This window comes from Mobula hypostoma, chromosome 10 (genome assembly GCF_963921235.1).
Source record: "Mobula hypostoma chromosome 10, sMobHyp1.1, whole genome shotgun sequence".
NCBI classification, from domain to species: domain Eukaryota; kingdom Metazoa; phylum Chordata; class Chondrichthyes; order Myliobatiformes; family Myliobatidae; genus Mobula; species Mobula hypostoma.
The window spans coordinates 43,655,185-43,681,397 of NC_086106.1; the positions used below are offsets into that span (position 1 = coordinate 43,655,185).

General features: G+C 42.9%; 1 protein-coding gene across 5 annotated transcripts in view; it reads left to right on the forward strand.

Moving 5' to 3' along the window:
* brwd3 (bromodomain and WD repeat domain containing 3) overlaps positions 1-26,213 on the forward strand; it is a 278,952-nt gene that overhangs the window by 133,714 nt on the left and 119,025 nt on the right. For 4 of the 5 annotated variants that reach the window (XM_063060431.1, XM_063060433.1, XM_063060432.1 and 1 more), the window contains exons 25-28: positions 10,560-10,667; positions 20,512-20,636; positions 23,212-23,294; positions 25,436-25,547. In XM_063060431.1, coding sequence (XP_062916501.1) covers positions 10,560-10,667; positions 20,512-20,636; positions 23,212-23,294; positions 25,436-25,547 — 428 coding nt within the window. Of the gene's footprint in view, positions 1-10,534; positions 10,668-20,511; positions 20,637-23,211; positions 23,295-25,435; positions 25,548-26,213 lie in introns of those variants that run through there. The other variant, XR_010019491.1, reaches the window with a different exon arrangement.

Here is a 26,213-nt window from a genome sequence, read left to right on the forward strand (position 1 = left end):
CTCACTCTTCCTACATGGACCATGACATCCCTCTTGAGAATACTGAGAACTCGATCCGAGATATCACGGACCTTGGCACCAGGGAGGCAACAGACCATCCGGGATTCTCGATCTGTTCCAGAGAACCTCTTATCTGTCCCCCTAACTATCCAATCCACTATCACTACTGCTCTCCTCTTTTCCCTCCTTCCCTTCTGAGCTCAGGGTCCCGTCTCGGTGCCAGATACGCAACCACTGCAACTTGTCGCTGCTAGGTCGTCCCCATCAACAGTATCAAAACGATGTAATTATTATTATCTCACCTTGCTAAATACTTTTCATGGTACCTCCTGGCTTTCCTAATCCCCTTTAGTTCTTTTCTGGCTTCTTTATACTCGTGTGCTCCATTTGATCCTAACTTCTGAAGCTTTACATACTTTACTTTTTTTTTTCTTGACTAAATTCATTACCTGTCTGGATATCAACAGTTCTGTTATCTTTCCATCCCCATCCTTCCTTCTAACAGGAACATAGCTATGCTGTTCTCAGCCATTGATCTTTAAACACCCTCTATGTCTGATGTGGCTTTACCAGAAAAAAGGTGTTCCCAATGAACTCTTTAGTTCCTACCTTATAATTTGCCCTACTCCAATTTAAAACGTGAGGAGAGAGTTTATCTTTATCTATAGCTATCTTGAGAGATAAGGAGTTGTGGTCACTTTTCCTTAACTATTCACCCGCTGAAAGGTCAGTCATCTGGCCAGGTTTATTACCCAACACCAGGTCCAGTAAGGCCCCTCCTGTCATTGGACCGTCCATATAGTGATTTAAGAAGCCCACTTTGATACACTTAACAAATTCTGCTCAATTTAAACACCTTGCACAAAGAATGTCCCAGTTTATATTAGGGAAGTTGAAATTCCCATGACCAACAACCCCATTATTTTACACGTTTCCTTAATTTGATTATATATCTGTTTCTCAGTGTAGTATCCTGTGTCCTGGTGGCTATTGACAGTGGGGAGAGGGAGTGAGTTGTCTGTAGTACAATCCCATCAGTGTGATTTCACCCTTCCTATTCTGAGTTCTACCCAAATGGCTTCAGTGTCTCCCATTATGTTTCCCCTGAGTGCAGCTATGATATTGTCCCTGATGAGTAGAGCAACTCCCTCTTCTCTCTCCCCCCGCCCCCACACCTTTTCTATCTTTTCTAAAACTTTGAAAACCTGGTACATTAATCACCTAAGAGGAATAGATAAAGTGGATAGCCAGCGCCTCTTCCCCAGGGCACCACTGCTCAATACAAGAGGACATGGCTTTAAGGTAAGGGGTGGGAAGTTCAAGGGGGATATTAGAGGAAGGTTTTTTACTCAGAGAGTGGTTGGTGCATGGAATGCACTACCTGAGTCAGTGGTGGAGGCAGATACACTCATGAAGTTTAAGAGACTAGTAGACAGGTTTATGGAAGAATTTAAGGTGGGGGGTTATATGAGAGGCAGGGTTTGAGGGTCGGCACAACATTGTGGGTCGAAGGGCCTGTAATGTACTGTACTATTCTATGTTCTATTCCTGTCCCTCTTTCAACCAAGTTTCAGTAATGGCCACAACATTGTAGTTTCATGTTAAAAACATAGAAACATAGAAAACCTACAGCACAATACAGGCCTATCGGCCCACAAAGTTGTGCCAAACATGTCCTTACCCTAGAAATTACTCGGCTTACCTATAGCCCTCTATTTTACTAAGCTCCATGTCCCTATCCAAAAGTCTGTTAAAAGACCCTATCGTATCTGCCTCCACCACTGTTGCCGCCAACCCATGCCACGCACTCACCACTCTGAGTAAAAAACTTAACCCCTGACATCTCCTCTGACCTACTCCCTAGCACCTTAAACCTGTGTCCTCTTATGGCAACCATTTCAGGCCTGGGAAAAAGCCTTTGACTATCCACACGATCAATGCCTCTCAACATCTTGTACACCTCTATCAGGTTACCTCTCATCCTCCGTCGCTCCAAGGAGAAAAGGCCGAGTTCACTCAACCTATTCTCATAAGGCATGCTCCCCAATCCAGGCAACATCCTTGTAAATCTCCTCTGCACCCTTTCCATGGCTTCCACATCTTCCTGTAGTGATGCGACCAGAACTGAGCACTGTACTCCAAGTGGGGTCTGATCAGGGTCCTATATAGGTGCAACTTTACCTCTCGGCTCCTAAATTCAATTCCGCGATTAATGAAGACCAATACACCGTACGCCTTCTTAACCACAGAGTCAACCTGCGCAGCTGCTTTGAGCGTCCTATGTACTCAGACCCCAAGATTCCTCTGATCCTCCTCACTGCCAAGAGTCTTACCGTTAATACTATATTCTGCCATCATATATGGTCTACCAAGGTGAACCACTTCACACTTATCTAGGTTGAACTCCATCTGCCACTTCTCAGCCAAGTTTTGTATCCTATCAATGTCCCACTGTAACCTCTGACAGCCCTCCACACTATCCACAACACCTCCAACCTTTGTGTCATCAGCAAACTTACTAACCCTTCCCTCCACTTCCTCATCCAGGTCAGTTATAAAAATCACAAAGAGTAAGGGTCCTGGAGCAGATCCCTGAGGCACTCCACTGATGACCGACCTCCGTGCAGAATATGACCCGTCCCATGATCTTAAGTTCATTCACCGTTACCCATCATACTTCTAGCATTGAAATATACACACTTCAAACTATCCAACCCATCATACCTGTTGTTTCGATTTTGCCTTTCAATACTATCTTTGACATTAACTTTCAGGTATGATCCTTCACTTTCTGACCTGGTGCTCCAATTCCCAGCCCTCTGAAAAACGAGTTTAATCTCTCAAGCTGCTTTATTTCTCTTTACTCTACTGTAATATAGATATATCATACTTTTGCTTCTCCCTCTCAAACTGGAGGGTGAATTCTATCATATTGTGATCATTGTTTCGAAAGGGTTCTTTTATCTTAAGGCTTGTAATCAAATCAGGTTCATTACACAACATCCAATCCAGAATTGCCTTTTCCCTAGTAGGCCGAACCACAATCTGAGACATCTTGTAGGCACTCTACAAATTCCCTCTTGTGAAGTCCAACACCAATCTGATATTCCCAATTTACCTGCTTATTGAAATCTGCCATGGCTATCATAACATTGCCCTATCTTGCGTTGTAGCTTGTTGCCTACATCCTGGCTACTGTTCGGAGGACTGATTAGGGACTTCTAATCCTTGCAGTTTCTTAACTCTACCCACTAGGATTCCATGTATCTTGATCCCATGTCACCTCTTTCTAAGGATTTGATTTCATTTTTCTTACCAACAGAGCCAGCCCACCGCATCTGCCTACCCACCCGTCCTCTCAATACATTGTGTATTCTTGGATGTTAAGCTATGATCTTTCATCCACAACTAGGTGATGCCCACTACATCATATCTGCAAATCTCTAACTGTGCAATAAGATCATCTACCTTATTCCATATGCTGTACTCCATTCAGGGCTCCAAACGGTCCTTCCAGGTGAGGCAACACTTCACCTGCGAATCTCTTGTGTCAGGTGTTCCCAGTGTGGCCTCCTCTAAATTGGTGAGACCCGTTGTAACTTAGGGAACCACTTCGTTGAGCACCTCCACTCCATCCACCAAAAGTGAAACTTCCCATTGGCCAATTTTGTTTCCCAAGTCCATTCTGACATGTCAGTCCATGGCCTCCTCTTGTGCCACAATGAGGCCAACCTCAGGGTGGAGGAGCAACACCTTATAATTAGTCTGGCTTCCCTCCAACCTGATGACATGAATATTGATTTCCTCTTGCGGTAAAAAAAAAGAAAATTTTCCTCCCCCTCCTCTCTTCCATTTCCCACCTAGGCCTCTTATCTCTCCTCTCAACCCCCCGGTTCTCATTCCCAGACATCCCACCTCTCCCGGAAGTGCCGGGAGTCTCCCGCATATTAATACTGGCTCCCTGATGCCCGCAAATTATATACAATATCACGGAAATCAATTTTTTTGAGAGCGAGCGAGAGAAAGCAAGCGAGAGAGCAAGCAAGCAAGAGAGTGAGAGAGCAAGCGAGAGAGAGAGAGAGCGCGAGCGTGCCATGGCAGAGTGTTCCAAAAAAAAAATATAAAACGTACATCACCCCAGACTACACTAAAGTGTACTCCTGCCTAATAGGGGTCAAAATAATGACAGTGTTGCTCGCTGTGCTGTTTGCAACAATGACTTTTCTATTGCCCATGGTGGGTTAAGACTGTAAAAGACATTTTGAGGTGAGTTTAACAGGTGTCATTCGTTCATTAGCATAGCTAACGTTATTTAAACTAGCTGGCTAGCTGCTAAGGAGCTACTCTATTGCAGACATCCCACTTCTCCCGGAAGTCTCCCGCAAATTGATGGTGCTACCTCCCTGAAATGAGTTTTTGCAGGGTGGGATGTCTGCATTCCCCACCACCCTTCTCCTATGGTCCATTCCCCTCTCCTATCAGATTTCATCCTTTCCCGTCCTTTACCTTGCCTGGCTTTACCGATCACCTTCTAGCTATCCTCTTTCCCCTCCCATCACTTTTTTATTCTGGCATCTTCTCCCATCCTTTCCAGCCCTGAAGAAGGGTCTCGACCCGAAACGTCAACGGTTTGTTCATTTCCACAGGATACTCAGTTCCTCCAGCATTTTAGTGTGTTGCTTTGGGTTTCCAGCATCTACAAACTTACTTGTGTTTTCCATAAACATGCAGCCTCATTAGCTGTGACAGCATTCACTATGAATATGATGAATGACATAAAATTGTCTTGATTTGCTGTTCAGTTCCAATAATAGGAAGTTAAACGCTGCGTTCCTTGACAGAGCAAATAAAATGAATCTACTCTGTTGAAGAATTTATCATTAAAGCCTTGCGAGAAAGATGCTTGAAATCCAAAATTTTAAAAATGGAAAATAATAGATAGTGGAGGAGGGCAGACAGCTTTTGTTGGAGAAACAAACAGAATTGACCTTTTATTCAGATGATTGTGATCAACAATAAATTCAGTGAAGAACTTGGGTAGCACTTGCATACCATATAGCAGCTGAAATAGGCCATATTGAGCTTTGGATCAGCTATGCCATAAATTAGGATCGTAGCTAATCTGATCATGAGCTGAATTCTACTTTCCTGCCTGTTTCCCTTTATCTTTAGCTCCCTTCCATCTCAAAATCAGCTTTGAATATATTAAGTGATGTGGCCTCTTTGACATACTCAAGAGGATTCAAGAGATCCATGATCTACTAGGGAATAAATTCTTGTTCATCTCTGTCATGGGAAATGGAGGATAGCTTCTTCCTCATTATAGGAAGGATGTAGAAGCTTTAGAGGGGATGCAGATTTTTATTTAGAGAGCATGTCTTATGAGGGCGACACAGTAGCTGGTGGTTAGCATAATGCTTTACAGTACTGCTGACCCAGGTTCAATTCTTGCTGCTGCCTGTAAGGAGTTTATACTTCCTCCTTGTAACTGCATAGGTTTCCATATGACACAGGAGCAGAATTAGGCCATTTGGCCCATTGAATCTTCTCTGCCTTTCAATCATGGCAGGTCCTTTTATTTCCCCTCCTCAGCCCCACTCCCTAGCCTTCTTCCTGCAACGTTTGATGCCATGTCCAGTCAAGATCCTATCAAGCTCTGCCTTAAATACACCCAACGACTGACCTCCACAGCTGCCTGTGATAATAAGTTACGCAAATTCACTACCTCCAGTTTCCTCCAACAGTCCAAGGACATAACAGTTGGTAGGTTAATTGGTCATTGTAAATTGTCCTTGATTAGGCGGAGGCTAAATCGGGGGATTGCTGGATGGCATGGTTCGAGAGGTCAGAGGGGCCTATTCTGAACCGTATCCCAATAATTAAAGAAAGGATAGATTGAATGAGCCACAGCTTTTCTCTTTAGTGCAAAGAAATCAGAATTGGGTTTAATATCACCGGCATGTGTAATGAAATTTGTTAACTTTGCGGCAGCAGTACAACGCAATACATGATAAAAACTGAATTACAGTATATATATATATATATATATATATATACACATATATTAACTAGTTAAATAAGTAGTGCAGAAACAAATAAAAAGCAGTGAGGTAGTATTCATAGGTTCAATGTCCATTAAGAAATCAGATGGCAGAGGGAAAGAAGCTGTTCCTGAATCACTGAGTGTGTGCCTTCAGACTTCTGTACCTCCCTCCTAACGGTAACAGTGAGAATGTCCTGGGTAACACACGCACAATGCCGGAGGAACTAAGCAGGCCAGGCAGCATCTATGGAAGAAAAGTACAGTTGACATTTCGGGCTGCGACCATTTGGTAGGAATGTCCTGGGTGCTGGGTGTCATTAACAACGGATGCTGCCTTCCTGAGGCATCACTCCTTGAAGATGTCTTGGATACTACAGAGGCTGGTACCTGTGATGCAGTTGACTAATTTTACAACTTTCTGCAATTTATTTCAATCTTTTGTTGTGCGCCCCCCCGCCCCCGTAACAGATGGTGACGCCACCAGTGAGAATATTCTCCACAGTACATCTTTGAGTGTTTTCAGTGAAAACCCAAATTTCCTTAAACTCCTGATGAAATATAATGAAAGAGGGACGAGAAATGACTTGATAAATGTGATAAGAGGCATAGATTGAGTAGATAACCTGTGACATTTTCCCCAAGGTGGAAATGGCAAATACCTAGTGGGGCCTAATTTTAAGGTGATTGGAGGAAAGTACTGGGGGGTGTCAGAGGTAATATTATTATACAGAGAGTGGTAAGTATGCATAGTGCACTACCAGACATGGTGGTAGAGGCAGATACATTTGGCGCATTTAAGAAACTCTTAGATGATTGATAGAAAAAGATGGAGGACTATGTAGGAGGGAAGGGTGAGGTTGATCTTTGGAGTAGGTTAACAGGTCGTCACAATATTGTGGGCTGAAGGGCTGGTACTCAGCTGTAGTGTTCAAAATCCTACCTTTCCTCTCTTCCCTATCAAGCCTTAAGAATATTAAACATTTCAATTAAGTCACTTCTTATACTTCTAAACACTAGGGAGTACAGGCCTAAACGACTCAACCTTCCCTCATTAGACAACCAGTTCACCTTGTGAATCAAACTGGTGAACCTTTCCTGATCTACCTCCAATGTAAATATATCCTTTCTTGGGTAAGGAGTTTGAAGCTGTGCTTAACACTCCAGCTGTAGCAAGGTTTCTCTGCCTTTGTACTTCTGTCCTTTCACAATAAAGGTTAACGTTCCACTTGCTGGATCTATATGCCTGCTTTGTATGTCATGTATGAGCATAGAACATAGAACAGTACAGCACAGTACAGGCCCTTGTTGTGCCGACCCTCAAACCCTGCCTCCCATATAACCCCCCACCTTAGATTCCTCCATATACCTGTCTAGTAGTCTCTTAAACTTCACTAGTGTATCTGCCTCCACCACTGACTCAGGCAGTGCATTCCACGCACCAACCACTCTCTGAGTAAAAAACTTTCCTCTAATCCCCCTTGAACTTCCCACCCCTTACCTTAAAGCCGTGTCCTCTTGTATTGAGCAGTGGTGCCCTGGGGAAGAGACGCTGGCTATCCACTCTATCTATTCCTCTTATTATCTTGTACACCTCCATCATGTCTCCTCTCATCCTCCTCCTCTCCAAAGAGTAAAGCCATAGTTCCCTTAATCTCTGAAGTAAAGCCCTAGCTCCATTAATCTCTGATTTTTTAAAAGAAGTGTTCCACAGAATATGGAACTTGTTACACAGGAAGTAGGTGAAGCAAATGGAGAAGCTAGATAAATGTGTAAGGGAGAATGCAATAGAAAATGGTGGTATACAAGACATTTTCCTGGCAGGGCAGGATTTACCATTCAAACCACTTCCTCTATAGATTTGAGATACATGTTTATTTAAATGTATTTATTGTTAGTCGTGTTTTAAAATGACATGATTCCTTATGCTCCTTCTTGATCTCCTTTCTGCTTCATTCATTTGTCTGTGTTGCTCTTTTCTACTCAGCATCTTCTATACTATTCCATCAGGTTGGAGGCTACCCAGACGGAATATAAGGTGTTGTTCCTCCAACCTGAGTGTGGCTTCATCTTCACAGTAGAGGAGGCCGTGGATAGACATGTCAGAATGGGAATGGGATGTGGAATTAAAATGTGTGGCCACTGGGAGATCCTGCTTTCTCTGGCGGACAGAGCATAGATGTCCAGCAAAGCGGTCTCCCAGTCTGCGTCGGGTCTCGCCAATATATAAAAGGCCACATCGGGAGCACCGGACGCAGTATATCACCCCAGCCGTCTCACAGGTGAAGTGTTCATTTGTCCATTCGTCCCCCCCCCCATCCCTCCCCACTGATCTCCCTCCTGGCACTTATCCATGTAAGCGGAACAAGCGCTACACATGCCCTTACACTTCCTCCCTTACCACCATTCAGGGCCCCAAACAGTCCTTCCAGGTGAGGCAACACTTCACCTGTGAGTCTCCCAGTCTGCGTCGGGTCTCGCCAATATATAAAAGGCCACATCGGGAGCACCGGACGCAGTATATCACCCCAGCCGTCTCACAGGTGAAGTGTTCATTCGTCCATTCGTCCTCCCCATCCCTCCCCACTGATCTCCCTCCTGGCACTTATCCGTGTAAGCGGAACAAGTGCTACACATGCCCTTACACTTCCTCCCTTACCACCATTCAGGACCCCAAACAGTCCTTCCAGGTGAGGCAACACTTCACCTGTGAGTCGGCTGGGGTGATATACTGCGTCCGGTGCTCCCGATGTGGCCTTTTATATATTGGCGAGACCCGACGCAGACTGGGAGACCGCTTTGCTGAACATCTACGCTCTGTCCGCCAGAGAAAGCAGGATCTCCCAGTGGCCACACATTTTAATTCCACATCCCATTCCCATTCTGACATGTCTATCCACGGCCTCCTCTACTGTGAAGATGAAGCCACACTCAGGTTGGAGGAACAACACCTTATATTCTGTCTGGGTAGCCTCCAACCTGATGGCATGAACATCGACTTCTCAAACTTCCGCTAAGGCCCCACCTCCCCCTCGTACCCCATCTCTTACTTATTTTTATACACACATTCTTTCTCTCACTCTCCTTTTTCTCCCTCTGACCCTCTGAATATACCCCTTGCCCATCCTCTGGGTCCGCCCCCCCCGTCTTTCTTCCTGGACCTCGGGTCCCATGATCCTCTCGTATCCCTTTTGCCTATCACCTGTCCAGCTCTTGGCTCCATTCCTCCTCCTCCTGTCTTCTCCTATCATTTTGGATCTCCCCCTCCCCCTCCAACTTTCAAATCCCTTACTCACTCTTCCTTCAGTTAGTCCTGACGAAGGGTCTCGGCCTGAACCGTCGACTGCACCTCTTCCCAGAGATGCTGCCTGGCCTACTGCATTCACCAGCAACTTTTATGTGTGTTGCTAGAAGATTGAATAGATGGCTCTGTTGCCAAGGTTATAGATGATACGAAGATTGGTGGAGGGGCAGGTAGTGTTGAGGAAACAGGTAGGCTGCCCAGGGACTTACATTAGGAGAATGGGCAAAAAAGTGGCAAATGAAATACAATGTTGGACAATGCATGGTCATGTACCTTGGTAGAAGAAATAAACATGCAGGATATTTTCTAAATGGGGAGAAAATCCAAAAATCTGAGATGCAAAAGGACTTGGGAGTCCTCGTGCAGAACAAAGTTAACTTGCAGGTAGAGTTGGTGGTGTGGAAGGCAAATGCAATGTTAACATTCATTCATTAGATCTTGAATACAAGAGCAGGGATGTGATACTGAGGCTTTATAAGACACTGGTAAGGCCTCACCTTGAGTATTGTGAATAGTTTTGGGCTCCTCATCCTCATCCTCATCTTAAGAAAAGATGTGCTGGCATTAGAGAGGAGGTTCAGAAGGATGATTCTGGGAATGAAAGGGTTATCACATGAGGAAAGTTTGGTGGCTCTGGGACTGTACTCGCTGGAATTTAGAAGGATGAGAGGGGATCTCATTGAATCCTTTCGAATGTTGAAAGGCCTAGAGAGAGATGTGAAAAGTATGTTTCCCATGGTGGGGGAGTCTAGGACAAGAAGGCACAGCCTCAGGATAGAGGGGGTCCAATTAAAACAGAGATCTGGTGAAATTTCTCTAGCCAGAGGATGGTGAATTTGTGGAATTTATTACCACAGGTAGCTGTGGAGGTCAGGTCTTTGTGTGTATTTAGGGCAGAGATTGGAAGGTTCTTGATTGGAAATGGCATCAAAGGTTATGTGGAAAAGACCGGGGAGTGGGGCTGAGGAGGGGAAAAAGAAGGATCAGCGGAGCAGACCTGATGGGCCAAATGGCCTAATTCTGTTCATATGTTTTATCATCTTAAAATGAATTTTTCAATAGATCCAACCGGAAAAGATGTTTAATGTTTTTATGAGATTTAAACTGACATTTGATTTGGTTGAGTGTGGAAAGAGAATTGTTCACCGAACAGAAAATAATCTTCTAATAATTAATCCTTATAATTTCAGTTAAGGGTTTTGTATATCCTTCCAGGTTGTGTATTTTCGTCAAGGACATGAAGCATATGTGAAAGCTGTTAAGAAAGCAAAAATATACAACGTAAACCTTCAGAAGCAACCATGGATCAAATTAAAACTCAGGGTGAGTGCAACTTATAAAGTTAACTACCAAAAACATATAGCAATTCACTTCCTTACCACCTAATTTCAAATTACTTACACATAGAGCAGAATTAGGGTATTTGGCTCATTGAGTTTGTTCTGCCATTCAATCAAGGCTGATTTATTTTTCGCACCTTACCCCATCCTGCTGTCTTCTCCCCATAACCTTTGACTTCATTATTAAATAAAGAAACACTGCTTTAAATATACTCAATGACTTAGGCTCCACAACTGGGGTTTTGCTCTCGTTCCTTCAAGACGATACCAGAGAGTGGCAACTCTTTGTTTCCAAGGACAACTGTCAAATATTCCCATTTTGAACTACTAAAGCTGAAATCTTCTGTCACAGTTGCAGGTAGTTAGTACACAACATTGTTTCAAGACAGTTAAAATGTTTCTGAATGAGCAGTTGCAATTGAAGTTAGAGACACACTTGGGTGCGCGGCAGCTGTGGCAGGGTTTGCATGCCATACTTACCTGTTACTTGTTACATACGCCTGTTAGGGTGTATTCTCCTTCACAGAGTGTTTTGACCCTTAACCACGACACTCTCCAGTTGGTGGGCCGGCAGTGGTTGCCAAATCACTACCCATCTGCTCCTGGCTTCCAGCTTTCCCCCTCTCGCCTACTCCAAATCCAACAAGAGGCTCCTTCTGCCTCTTTCCCCATCCTACGAGCTGCTTGTTTTTTGCTCCTTTCGTTCAGGCCCAGAGCTGACGACAAGCGCCATGCTGATTTGGCTGGGAAACCTCTGTAGCCGATCTCCACAGGGAACAACCATGCCTGCCATCCCTTATGTTTACAGTCCTGCACTAAGGGCTGGTACTTCACGGCCTTTCTCTCATGGGCCTCCTCCCATCCCTCCTCCCACGGCACCGTCAGCTCAACCAGAATTATTTTCCGGTCTTCAGTTGACCACAATACAATGTCCGGGCGGAGGGTTGTATGCACCACCTCTGGGAACTGCAGCCTTCTTCCCACATCGACCCTCATCTCCTAGGACCTGGCTGTTAGCAGTAGATTTGCCTTTGGTTGTTTGGTTACGAAAGGCCTAGCTCCCTCTTTGATGAAGGTGATGGCCTTCCTCAAATCTGTGCCAGTCATCCTCTTCTTGCATCTCTCCCGCTCTAGTGAGTCAGCAAGATCCAGCAGCACATTATCATGGCGCCACCTATACCATCCTTGAGTTAGAGCTGTTCTTACACACGGACAGTATATGAGCCAGTGTCCCCTTTCGACCACAGAGCTTACAGTTTGGGTCCTCTCTCATCCCCCATGTGTACAGATGTAATGGCAAAGGAAGGGTGTCATACACGGATCGCAAGAGGGAGGAAATATGGAAGGGTTTCAGTGTCCATAACTCTGCCCATGAGATCTTATGCTTGGGCAGATCCCATTTTGTCCAGGCACCCTGGGACCCTTGTTCCACTGCCTTTGACATCCGCTTCTCTTCCTCAGGGATCTGTACTTCTGCCTGTACCATGTCTCACCTGTTCCTTATGCTTGCGTTTCCCCACTGCTGGAAGTGAACTGAGCCAAGGCCTTTCCGCCCAACGCAGGGGTTGCCAATGATATCTCGCAGCTTCAGAGAACACACTGCCTGCTCTACAGCTGCAGTGGCTGCCCACTTGCGCCCAGATCTGGTTGTAATGCCTGCTTGCTTAACTGGTCATTTGAATCTCGCAAGCTTAATTAGGCTCTGCATTTAGCCACCTTGAATTCCTCCACAACAGATGACAGGGGAATCTGCAGTTGCCCGGATCGAATGTATTATTTTCAGTAAGGCGAAACATAACTTCATAAATGGGTTGTAATGCTTCAGTCTCCAACTAGCTTGAATCCTTGCAGCATCTGTGATCCTGTGATATCTGGCTAGGAGGCTGATGTCAGAATACCTTTCAAGAGGGTGAAACTGCAAGGAAACTGAAACTCTTACTATCTCTTTTTTCTGTTAGTCCTGACGAAGGGTCTTGACCCGAAACGTTGACTATACTTCTTCCTATAGATGCTGCCTGGCCTGCTGCGTTCCACTAGCATTTTGTGTGTGTTGCTTGAATTTCCAGCATCTGCAGATTTTCTCGTGAAACTGCAAGATGTTAGGTTCTAATGGTATACCTGGCAAGGCACTGAAAACCAGTGCCAACTAGCTGGCTGGAGTATTCAAGGACATCTTCAACTCTCACTTCTACATTTAGAGATTCCCATCTGCTTCAAAAGGGCATCGATTATACCAGTGCAAAGCAAAGCAGAGTGAGCACTCCCACCTATGGTGAAGTGCTTTGAGAAGTTGGTCATGGCTAGAGTTAACTCTTGCCTGAGCAAGAACCTGGGCCCATTGCAGTTTGACTACTGCCACAACAGGTCTACAGCAAATGCAATGTCACTTGCTGTCCACTAGGCCTTGGACCACCTGAACAACAACAATACCAACATCAGGCTAATGTTCATTGATCACAGCTCATTATTCAACACCATCATGCCCTCAGTATTAATCAGTAAGTTTAAAAACCTGGACCTTTGTATCCCCCTCTGCGACTGGAGCCTTGACTTCCTCACCAGGTGACCTTAGGCAGTACAGATTGGAAATAATGACTCTTTGTTATCAACACAGGTGCACCTCAAGGATTTGTGCTTAGCCCACTTCTCCACTCTCTCTACACACATGATTGTGTGACTACGCACAGCTCAAACACCAGCTATAAATTTGCCAATTGCACAACTATTGCTGAATCCTCAGATGGTGACAAGGAGGCATAGAGGACTGAGAAAGATTGGCTGGTTCATTGGTGTTGTAACAACGACCTTGCACACAGTATCAATAAGACCAAAGAGTTAACTGTGGACTTCAGGAAGAGGATGTTGAGAGATCACACGTCAGTCCTCATTGAGGGATCAGCAGTGGAAAGAGTGAGCAGCTTCTGGCTGTCAGCGTCCCAGAGCATCTATTCTGGATCCAAATATTGCGCCATTGGTGCACTTACAGATGGCATAAGTATAGGCCATAGGCATATGTTGCAGATGAAGTCATCTGGTTGATAGATAAACCAGAGTCCACAGTAGCTTTTGTAATATGCTAGCATTAGCAGCAGACCAATCGATTCAAAGAGAGAGAAAGCTTCGCACAGGTCAGGGAGAAGAGTCAGGGGGGACCTACCCGGGGGAAGCAGAAGTGTAGGGAAAGGAAGAGGAGGGCAGCAGTAATAGGGGACTCTATAGTTAAGGGGACAGATAGGCAATTCTGTGGACGCGAAAAAGAACCAAGAATGATTGTTTGCCACCCGGGTGCCAGGGTTCGTCTACTATATCCTGAAAAGGGAGGGTGAGCAGCCAGAGGTCGTGGTACATATTGGTACTAATGACATAGGTCGAAAATGAGTAGAGGTCCTGAAAGCAGAATACAGGGAGTTAGGAAGAAAGCTGAGAAGCAGGACCTCAAAGGTAGTAATCTCGGGATTGCTGCCTGTGCCATGCAACAGTGAGTATAGGAATTGAATGAGGTGGAGGATAAATGCTTGGTTGAAGGATTGGAGCAGGGGGCAGGGATTCAGATTTTTGGATCATTGGGACCTCTCTTGGGGCAGGTGTGACCTGTACAAAAAGGACGGTGTGCATTTGAATCCGAAGGGGACCAATATCCTGGCGGGGAGGTTTGCTGACGCTATTGGGGAGAGTTTAAACTAGATTTGGAGGAGAGTGGAAACCGAAGTGAAGAGGCAGAGGATGGGAAGCTTGTAGGGAGTTTGAGAGGAAGGATCGGCAGATGTTAGAGCAAAGATACACTCAGCCAGATGGTTTGAGATGTGACTATTTTAATACAAAGAGTATCATAAACAAGGTGGATGAACTTAGAGTGTGGATCAATACGTGGAACTGTGATGTTGTGGCCATTACAGAGACTTGGATGTCTCAGGGGCAGGAATGGCTGCTGAGTGTGCCAGGCTTTAGATGTTTCAAAAAGAACAGAGAGGGAGGCAAAAGAGGTGGGGGACTGGCACTCCTAATTAGGGATAGTGTCATGGCTGCAGAAAAGGAGGAAGCTATGGAGGGATTGTCTACTGAGTCAGTGTGGATGGAAGTCAGAAACAGGAAAGGGACAATAACTACTGTGTGTTTTTTGTGGACCCCTCCAAGAGTAACAGGGATATCAAGGAGCAGATAGGGAGGCGGATTCTGGAACGATGAAATAATAATAGGGTTGTCGTGATAGGAGATTTTAACTTTCCTAATATTGATTGGCATCTCCTTAGCACAAGGTGTTTAGATGGGGTGGTGTTTATTAGGAAGGTTTCCTGACGCAATATGTAGATAAGCCAACTGGAGGAGAGGCTGTACTTGATCTGATTGGGAAATGAGCCTGGTCATTTGTCAGATCTCTTGGTGGGAGAGCATTTTGGAAGTAGTGACCACAACTCGTATCTCCTTCACCGTAGCGCTGGAGAGGGATAGGAGCAGATAATTTGGGAAAAGATTTAATTGGTGTAGGGGGAAATATAATGCTATTAGGCAGGAACTTGGAAGCAGATATTCTCAAGGAAATGCAGAGCAGAAATGTGGCAAATGTTCAGGGAACATGTTCAGTACTGTTAGAGCTCTAGAAAATTACACGGTTGTTAGAAGGAGTTTAAGAATGAAATTAGGAGAGCTAGAAGGGGCCATGAGATGACTTTGGTGAGCTGGATTAAAGAAAGCCCTAAGGCACTCTAGAAGTTTGTGAAGGGCAAGTGTATGGGCTGTGTGAGAATATGACTAATCAGGTGCGATAGTGGAAACGTATGCATGGAGTCGGAGGAGGTAGCGGAAGTAATTTGCATCTGTATAATTGTGGGGATGATTACAGCGGACTGAAACTCTTGAGTGAAAAGACATTAAGAAAGAGGATGTGCTGGAGCTTCTGAAAAGCATGGTTAGATAAGTCACCGGGACGGATGAGATATACCCCAGGCTACTGTGGGAAGTGAGGGAGGAGATTGCTGAGCCCCTTGTGATGATCTTTACATCATCAATGGGGACGGGAGAAGTACCGGAGGATTGGAGGGTTGAAAATGTTGTTCACTTATTCAAGAAAGGGAACAGAGAGAACCCAGAAAATTGTAGACCAGGAGTCTGACTTCAGTGGTAGGCAAGTTGTTTGAGAAGGTCCTGAGAGGCAGGATTTATGAGCATTTGGAGAGACAGATTCTGATTAGGGATAGTCAGCATGGCGTTGTCTAGGGGCAAGTCATGCTTTACAAGCCTGATTGAATTCTTTAAGGAAGTAACAAAACACATTGATGAAGATAGAGCAGTGAATATAGTGTATATGGATTTCAGTAAGGCATTTGATAAGGTTCCCCATGCCAGGCTCCTTCAGTAAGTAAGGAGGCATGGGATCCAAGGAGACCTTGCTTTGTGGATCCAGTATTGACTTGCCTACAGAAGGCAAAGGGTGGTTGTAGATGGTTCGTATTCTGCATGGAGGTTGGTGACCAGTGGTGTTCTTCAGGGATCTGTTCTGGGACCCCTCCACTTTGTGATTTTTATAAATGACCGGGATGAAGAAGTAGAAGGGTGGGCTAGTAAGTTTGCTGATGACACAATGGTTGGGGGTGTTGTGGATAGTCTGCAGGGTTGTCAGGGGTTACTGCGGGACATCGATAGGATGCAGAACTGGGCTGAGAAGTGGCAGATGGACTTCAATGCAGAGAAGTGTGAAGTGACACACATAAAAGTTGCTGGTGAACGCAGCAGGCCAGGCAGCATCTCTAGGAAGAGGTGCAGTCGACGTTTCAGGCCGAGACCCTTCGTCAGGACTAACTGAAGTGTGAAGTGGTTCATTTTGGTAGGTCCAATGTGAAGACAGAATATAATATTAATGGTAAGACTCTTAGCAGTGTGGAGGATCTGAGAGATCTTGGGGTCCATGTCGATAGAACACTCAAAGCTGCTGCACAGGTTGCCAGTGTTGTTAAGAAGGCATATGGTGTGTTGGCATTCATCAACTGTGGGATTGAATTCAAGACCCGTGAGGTAATGTTTCAGCTATATAAGATCTTGGTCAGACCCCACTTTGAGTTCTGTGTTCAATTCTGATCACCTCACTACAGGGATGCTGTGGATATTATAAAACCATAAGACAAAGGAGCAGAAGTCGGCCATTCGGCCCATCGAGTCTGCTCCGCCATTTTATCATGAGCTGATCCATTCTCCCATTTAGTCCCACTCCCCCGCCTTTTCACCATAACCTTCAATGCCCTGGATACTCAGATACGTATTCATCTCTGCCTTAAGTACACCCAATGACTTGGCCTCCACTGCTGCCCGTGGCAACAAATTCCATGGATTCACCACCCTCTGGCTAAAAAAATTTCTTCGCATTGCTGTTCTGAATGGGCGCACTTCAATCCTTAAGTCACGCCCTCTCGTACTAGACTTCCCCCATCATGGGAAACAACTTTGCCACATCCACCCTGTCCATGCCTTTCAACATTCAAAATGTTTCTATAAGGTCTCCCCTCATTCTTTGAAACTCCAAGGAATACAGTCCAAGAGTGGACAAACGTTCCTCATATGTTAACCTTCTCATTCCCGGAATCATTCTAGTGAATCTTCTCTGTACCCTCTCCAATGTCAGCACATCCTTTCTTAAATAGGGAGACCAAAACTGCCCACAATACTCCAAGTGAGGTCTCACCAGCGCCTTATAGAGCCTCAACATTACATTCCTGCTCCTATACTCTATTCCTCTAGAAACGAATGCCAACATTGCATTCGCCTTCTTCACTACTGACTCAACCTGGAGATTAACCTTAAGGGTATCCTGTACAAGGACTCCCAAGTTCTGTTGCATCTCAGAACTTTGAATTCTTTCCCCATTTAAATAATAGTCTGTCCGTTTATTACTTCTGCCATGATTGGATAATAGTACGGTAGTGCTTTGAACCGTACACTTTCCAACATTATACTTCATTTGCCACTTCTTTGCCCATTCTTCCAATCTATCTAAGTCTCTCTGCAGACTCTCCGTTTCCTCAGCACTACCAGCCCCTCCACATATCTCCGTATCGTCAGCAAACTTAGCCGCAAAGCCATCTACTCCATAATCCAAATCGTTGATGTACAATGTAAAAAGAAGCGGCCCCAACACGGACCCCTGTGGAACACCACGGGTAACGGGCAGCCAACCAGAATAGGATCCCTTTATTCCCACTCTCTGTTTCCTGCCAATCAGCCAACGCTCTATCCATGTATGTAACTTTCCCGTAATTCCATGGGCTCTTATCTCGTTAAGTAGTCTCGTGTGGCACCTTGTCAAAGGCCTTCTGAAAATCCAATTATACAACATCCACTGCATCTCCCTTGTCTAGCCTACTGGTAATTTCCTCAAAAAATTGTAATAGGTTTGTCAGGCAGGATTTTCCTTTAAAGAATCCATGCTGAGTTCTGCCTATCTTGTCATATGCCTCCAGGTACTCTGTAACCTCATCCTTGACAATCAACTCCAACAACCTCCCAACCACCGATTTCAAGTTAACAGGTCTAAAATTCCCTCTTTGCTTCCTTGCCCCCTTCTAAAATAGTGGAGTGACATTTGCAATCTTCCATTCCTCCGGAATAATGCCAGAATCTATCGACTTTTGAAAGATCATCAGTAATGCCTCCGCAATCTCCACAGCTACTTCCTTCAGAACACGTGGGTGCAATCCATCTGGTCCGGGAGATTTATCTACCTTTAGAGTATTCAGATTCCTGAGTACTTTCTCTGTCGTAATTGTGAATGCGCACACTTCTCTTCCCTGCCACCCTTGAGTGTCCGGTATACTGCTAATGTCTTCCTCAGTGAAGACTGATGCAAAATACTCGTTTAGTTCCTCTGCCATCTCCTTATCTCCCATTACAATTTCTCCAGCATCATTTTCTATTGGTCCTATATCTACTCTCACCTGTCTTTTACTCTTTATATACTTGAAAAAGCTTTTAATATCCTCTTTGATATTATTTGCTAGCTTCCTTTCATAGTTTATCTTTTCTCTCTTAATGACCTTCTTAGTTTCCTTTTGTAAGCTTTTAAAAACTTCCCAATCTTCTGTCTTCCCACTAATTTTTGCTTCCTTGTATGGCCTCTCCTTTGCTTTAACTTTGGCTTTGACTTCTCTTGTCAACCACAGTTGTAACCTTTTTGCATTCGAAAATTTCTTTTTTTCTGGAATATACCTGTCTTGCACCTTCCTCACTTCTCGCATAAACTCCAGCCACTGCTGCTCTGCCGTTTTTCCCGCCAGTGTCCCTTTCCAGTCAACTTTGGCCAGTTCCTCTCTCATGCCACTGTAATTACCTTTACTCCACTGAAATACCGACACATCAGATTTCGGCTTCTCTTTTTCAAATGTCACAGTGAACTCAATCATGTTATTATCACTGCCTCCTAAGGGTTCCTTCACCCCAATCTCTCTATTTCACCTCCGGTTCATTACACAATACCCAATCCAGTATAGCCGATCCCTAGTGGGCTCAACAACAAGCTGTTCTAAAAAGCCATCTCGCAGACATTCTACAAATTCTCTCTCTTGAGATCCAGTGCCGACCTGATTTTCCCAATCCACTCGCATGTTAAAATCCCCCACAATTATCATGACACTGCCCTTCTGACAAGCCTTTTCTATTTCCTGTTGTAATTTGTAGTCCACATCACTGCAGCTGTTTGGAGGCCTATAAACTGCCATCAGGGTCCTTTTACCCTTGCAATTTCTTAGCTCAATCCATAAAGATTCTGCACCTTCCGATCCTATATCACCTCTTTCTAATGATTTAATATATTTCTTACCAATAAAGCCATGCCTCCCCTTCTGCCTACCTTCCTATCCTTCCGATACACCGTGTATCCTTGGTCGTTCAGCTCCCAGAGACATGCATCCTTTAGCCACGTCTCAGTGATAGCCACAATATCATACCTGCCAATCTGTAGCTGTACGACAAGATCATCCACCTTATTCCTTATGCTGCGTGCATTTAAGTATCACATCTTAAGACCAGTATTTGGTACTTTTCGCTTTAATTTCACTGCAACTTTATTGCACTGCAACTCATCCCAATGGCTACAAATTTGCCCCATCACCTGCCTGTCTTTCCTGACATCTTTACTCTCACTATCTTAGATTTATTTCTGTTTTCCCTTTCCTCCGTTCTGATAGAGAAATTGCAGAGGAGATTTACAAGGATGTTGCCTGGATTGGAGGGCGTACTTTAAGAGAATTGGTTGAATGTACCTGGCCTTTTCTCCTTGGAGTGACGGAGGGTGAGAGGTGACCTGATAGAGATGAGAGGCATTGATCATGTGGATAGTCAGAGGCTTAATCCGAGGACTGAAGTGGCTAACATGAGGGTCCACAATTTTAAGGTGCTTAGAAATAGGTACCAAGGGGATGTCAGTGGTAAGCTTATCACACAGAGAGCAGTTGGTGCGTGGAATGCACTGCCGGTGGTGGTGGTGGAAGTGGATACAATAGGGTCTTTTAAGAGACTCTTAGTTAGGTACCTGGAGGTTAGAAAAATAGAGGGCTATGTGGTAGGGAAATTCTAGCCAGTCTCTAGAGTAGGTTACATGGTCGGCAGAATATTTTGGGCCAAAGAGCCTGTAATTAGCTGTCAATTTCTATGTTCTATGTGATACCTACTTTAGCCAATCGGTTGCTTTTAAAACAGTTGTTTTTTTTTTCCTGATCAAAAGGGTTATAGCCCATGATGTGGCAGAAAAAAAGTAGGGTGCATAAAAATATGAACTATTTTTTATAAGGACATATTGGCTATTTTATGGCTAAATAATTTCATATTATTTTATTAATCTATAGGAACAAGAGATTGTAAAGGTCATTGGGATCAAGTATGAAGTTGGACCACCTACATTATGCTGTCTGAAACTTTCTCTGTTAGATCCTATAACTGGCAAAATGTCTGGAGAATGTTTTTCTATTAAGTAAGTAACTGCAATTTCTTATAGGAAAGAATATCCGTATATGCAGTTTCAAATATTAGGCAGACATCTTGATCACTTTAAAAGGTGTATGCCTTTTGCTTTTATTATGTTCTCTAAACTGTAATTTACTCTGTATCAGGTCTAATGACAATTAGCCTATAATTCAAAGCTCAATATGTGAAATTTCAATTTAGTAATTATAACAGGTTGAGTACCCCTTATCTGAAATTCCAAAATTTAAAAACCTCTGAAAACTGAAAATTTTTTGAGTGCTAACATGACGTCACAAGGCACTGGGAAGATTCCCAAATGATGCCCCGATCTCTCTGCACCACAATTCTGAGAAATGACCTCACATATGTAATGAACTGAAGTTAATGAAAAATAAAAAAAAAACATAGCATAAAGCAAAAATTGAAGATTTCAATCACGTATTAAAATAGTGGTTTCATTGGTGTGAACATATTCCACTTAAGATTCAAGATTGAAGTACAATCTTGAGATTTGTTTGTTCACAGGTAGCCATAAATCAAGAAACCCGAAATAGCCCAATTTAAAGAAGAAAAGGAATAAAAATTGAAATAAAGACCAACACTCAATGTGCAAGAGAAAAAAAAAGAAATACAAGTCATGCAAGCAATTGAAGTGAACAACAGCATTCTGAACCAAAAATGAATCTTCAAATCAAACCCCGGTGCAGCCCAGAGTAGGCCCAAAGCCTCACTTATTAGTCCATCTTATTAGTGGGCATGGAGCACAGCAGCTGAGGCCGTCTTCATAGCCTCAGTGCCATGAAGATGACCATCGTGGAGGACGAGCGAAATTGGCTGTCATCCCATCTGACACGCTGTCTTTTCAGTCTATCTAGGCCAGTGTTTAAATTGACCCAAAAATGGAACACAGAAAAGCACCGGTGCCCTGTCTCTCGCCTCTGATTTGGGCTGGTGTTTAAATTGTTTAAACAGCATATTGTACCTTGCACAGGGAGCCAGGCACCACTGCTACGAAAGGTCCCAGGCCTAGATCATGCTGCCCGGTGACTCACTCCAGGCCGGATTTTATTGCCCAGCTCAAATCCGCTCTCAGGCTAGTCAGATCAGCTCGACGGCGCCCTTAGCAACCCAACGTCATACTCAGGCCAGTTGAACGAGCATTGAAATCGAATCTAGATCGCGCTGCTCGGTGACTCACTCCAGGCCCGGATCTTATTGCCCAGCTCAAATCCGCTGTCAAGCTTGATGGTGTCCGGAGCAAACCAACGTCGTACCCAGGCCAGTTGTACGAGCATTGAAATCGCATCTCCTCTGCCTGGACCCTGACTTCTCCTTATGGCGCCCAGAGTGATCCCACCTCGCTCCTGGACAAGCTGTACGGACATCGGAAGTCCATGTGCGTCGATTCATTCACTGAACACACTTAGTCATTGCTCTCCCCTTCACCGTTTGTGGCGATAATTTAACACAGTTTACCTCAGAAAAGGGATCTTTAGTGATTTTTTTAGTCTGAGTTCTGAGCTTTTTGACTGCCAGGAAGCTGACACACATGTTCAGTAGCGCCATCTTAACCTCAGCATCCAGCAAAACTTTGCTGATCATGGAAACAAGCAAAGATCTATCATGGTGAACTGAAATTGAAGTTAATTGTGAATATTCAGCAGGCTGATTGCAGAAATTTAAGAAATGACATAGTATTACATTTTTAATGATTTGTGATAAAGCATCTGATCACAATGCAACAGGGAAATTCATTGAGTTTACCAAGATTGTTGCTGATGAGAATTTATAACATGCTGAACGGCTGCATATGTGTGATGAACAAGTGTAAGACAAAGTCTGCCTACCAATTGTACGTAAGTTCAAAGTCACAAATCATGGCATTTCCAAGCTACTCTACTTCATTATATATTCCAAAATCTGAGACACTTCTGGCCCTAAACGTTTTGGATAAGGGTACCCAGCCTGTAGTTTTGACCTCCACAGAATAGCATGACTCTCTTCATCTTACTCAAGTATGATGAAAATGGGCCTTATGTTGTTCAGTTTGGAATTTTAGCAATGAGATGAGAGTTCTGGTCTGTGGAGTCAAAAGATGCAACTAATCTTTAAATCCTAATTTTACATATCACTGGATGCTAAATGATCTTTTATTTGAAATAGTGAGCTGTTCATGATTTAAGCTACTTGCAGCTGGAATTTGATCAGATTCATTACAAGCTCCTAAGAATAAGTTTTAAAAAATAACCTTGTCCTGACGGTTCTCTATATTAGGAGCTCTCTACTATGTTATGTGTGCTCAAATGTAGCCACAGGTGGGAAAACAAAACAAAGTTAAGAACTAACGATGCTAAGCAAGAGTAATTCCAATCTCTGAACTGCTGTCTCCTCTTTTGTACTTAACATGCTATTTTTCTCCTATGTCAACAGCATTCAGCACCCTTTCAACTTCCCTCTTGAAAATGTAGTTTCGTTGCAAGCATGTTCAATACTGATCTTTTAAAAAAATACATGCAAAATGTGCTGCTATGAACTTTTAACTATCTGGTTGCATTAGCCCTCTACGTATCATTTTTTTTCAGATACCATGATATGCCAGATGTCATTGACTTTTTAGTGTTGCGGCAATTTTATGATGAAGCTAAAAAGAGAAACTGGAAAGTTGGTGAGTTGAGTTTTTCCTCGGCTGGATATGTATGTTATCATTTTGGGATAGCAATTAAAACTGAGTCTTTCTTTTGTTCAGTATTGGCCAGAAGCAATATACCTTTAACAAAATGCCACTTTTACCAATACAGCAAGTGGGTATTGAGCCCATTCTTAGGCACCAGAGTAGAGTTAAATAATCGTGAATCTTAAAGGTGCCAATTTTGTTATTGTTCAAAATAAGAATGATGACACTTTTAAATAATAGTGCCCTTTATGTCATGGGAAAGAACAGACTAAGGTTACATGCCTCAAAGCTGCAGATTTCATTTGTCAAATGGTTTGTTTTTGGTGCATGTTGAATCCCAAACTGCCAATTTCCAAATGAAGACAGTAAATTGCAAATTCATAACTCATGTTAACTAATCTTTAATGTTACCTCCACAAAAAACAATGTTAAACATTTTTGTTACACTAGTCAATGAAATATTTGCTTACCTGAATGGTATTCATGTACCATTATGGATAATTGTAGGGTCTCCATTCAGCTGTGGTTAAGAATAATTCTAAATTCAAACTCCCAGAAGAAGTGAGGTGAGCATCGTAGAATTTGGTCATATTAACTGAAATGCTGAGGTTCTTTGATTGTGGCAGGATGCCAATTTCATTCAGTTCTGAGGAAAGGTGGAGGAGTGGACTGATGGAAGGAGATGACCAGGTTTGGTCTGTTGATTCAAAAACTTTAAGGCAAATCTGCAGATACTAAATTTGTTTTGTACATGCATTCCAGGAAATACCCAATCTACACACTTGTAATATATCTGCTTCTACCACTACCCATGACCTCTTGGTCTCTCTTATGTTAAGAAAGATACTAAATTTATACATCTGTAAGATCAGCTTTAATAATAAACTCTTCTATCTCAATAAAATCAATTTGCTATAGTTAGTTACACTAAACAATTAAATGCTTGCCCTAGTTGAAATGATATATGTACACCCTGGAATAGTTGTGGGTTCTCCATTTAATTAAAACTTGTAACTTTTGGAAGAAACTGGTACCTTCAGGTAAAATATTAAAAAAATAACAAGAGGAATCTTCTGACAGGCACAGTAGTTCCAATTCTTCAAAGTCTAGTGGAGTATAGAAACTGCAGGTGGTGAAGACACATTGATGAATAAATTGAAAAACTCAGAAGTTATTTTGTAAAATAAGATGTGTGTGTGTATGTATGTGTGTGTGTGTATATATATATATATATATGGTTAGAGATTATAAGTGAAAGTGTAAAGCCGTCTAGAGATGGGTTTAATGTAAATGTGGAAGTAGAGGACATGACTTAGATTCAAATGAATACTTTGAGTTTGCCCTCACAACAGTGAACAGAGTATAGCTATGAAAGAAACTGCATGAAATTTAATCTGTTTATCATTTCTCATGGATCTGTTTTTAATGGGAAATTCATGCACTGAAATATATTAGAAGCCAGATGGTGTAGCAGCTAGTGAGCATATAGTTTGGAGAAGAATGTTGAAGGATGGTATAAGTCATGCTGAAGTTCAGTAAGTATGGATTTTTAAACAAAGGTGACAGGAAAATGATAGCATTTTTTGAAGATCTACCCTATGTCAGCACATTTGGTTGTGCATATGCAACACATTAATGTTTGACTTTGTGACATAGCATTTGGTACAGTAAGAGAATCATAGTATGATGCAGCACAGAAAACAGGTCCTTTGGCCCATCATGTACCAATATATAACTCATCCCTTTGTCTAGTACCAGACCTGTGGACATTTTTGCCATGGCAGGGAGCAGACCAGTTCATTCACCATATCTGTGATGATGGTTGACTTTCAGTGGCTCTTAGTTAAGCAAAATCTCACTGTTCAAATTTTCACTTTTATTTTCAACCACCTTCATGGCCTCACTCCTGTTCTCTCCACATTTTCTAATTTGTAACTTTTTCTATCATAATATTCCAGGATATCTTTGATTCTTCAATTCTGGCTGCTTGCCTGATTTTGTTCTCCCCGTGGTTAACCTAAAATAATGGAAAAAGGAATTAATAAAAACTCACATGGAGGTTAGGTTGTAATTACTATTAATGCACTTCTTAGGAAGGGATATTTAAAGTTTTTCTGTTCCTGATTTACTAGGGGACAGATTTCGCAGTATTATAGATGATGCCTGGTGGTTCGGATCTTTGGAGAGTCAGCATCCTTTTCAGCCTGAGTATCCTGACAGTTTATTTCAGTGTTACAATGTATGGTGAGGACATGTTTTCTTTTGGATGTTAGAAACTAATATATTGTACTTGATTTAAACATAGTTACGTTACCAATTTACCAAAACAAAAGCTGTGTATTTCAGTTGCCCAACATTTTCTATCAGTTGGAATGCTCCTAGCCTGTGAACAGCTAGCTCCATGCTGTGCTTGTCTCTATCCTTCAGTTTTAATTCATTGAATATGTCATTACCCTTTTAAACAGAGTTGTGTTATTTAAAAAGTACATTGTTTACAGGAAACTTGTGTTCTTATGATGGATTTAATTCATTTTGCTAATACATGGAACAGCATTTTGTATAATTGCAAAATGGTTATTCGGGATTGAAACTACAGGGTCTCTGGACAGGGTTCAAATAATGCCATTTGTTATTTAATCTTTTTTTAAAGTAAATGCAGTAGTTTTTATTGAATTTCTCATTTTTTAGATTTTTACAAGATATTTAATTACCAGAAAATTTAAAAATTAAAACCTTAAGATTGTGTTTTCCTTTTTACAGTCTGGAATTCAAAGTGTACACAAAGCAAACAAGGTTTAATATCCTTGAGTCAGCAGTTGCAAGACTGGTTATAGGAAGTTTAATAACAAACTCAGCTATTTTCTGTTTGCTCATTTATTTCTTTTTAAATAGCTGTCCTGTGTGATTATT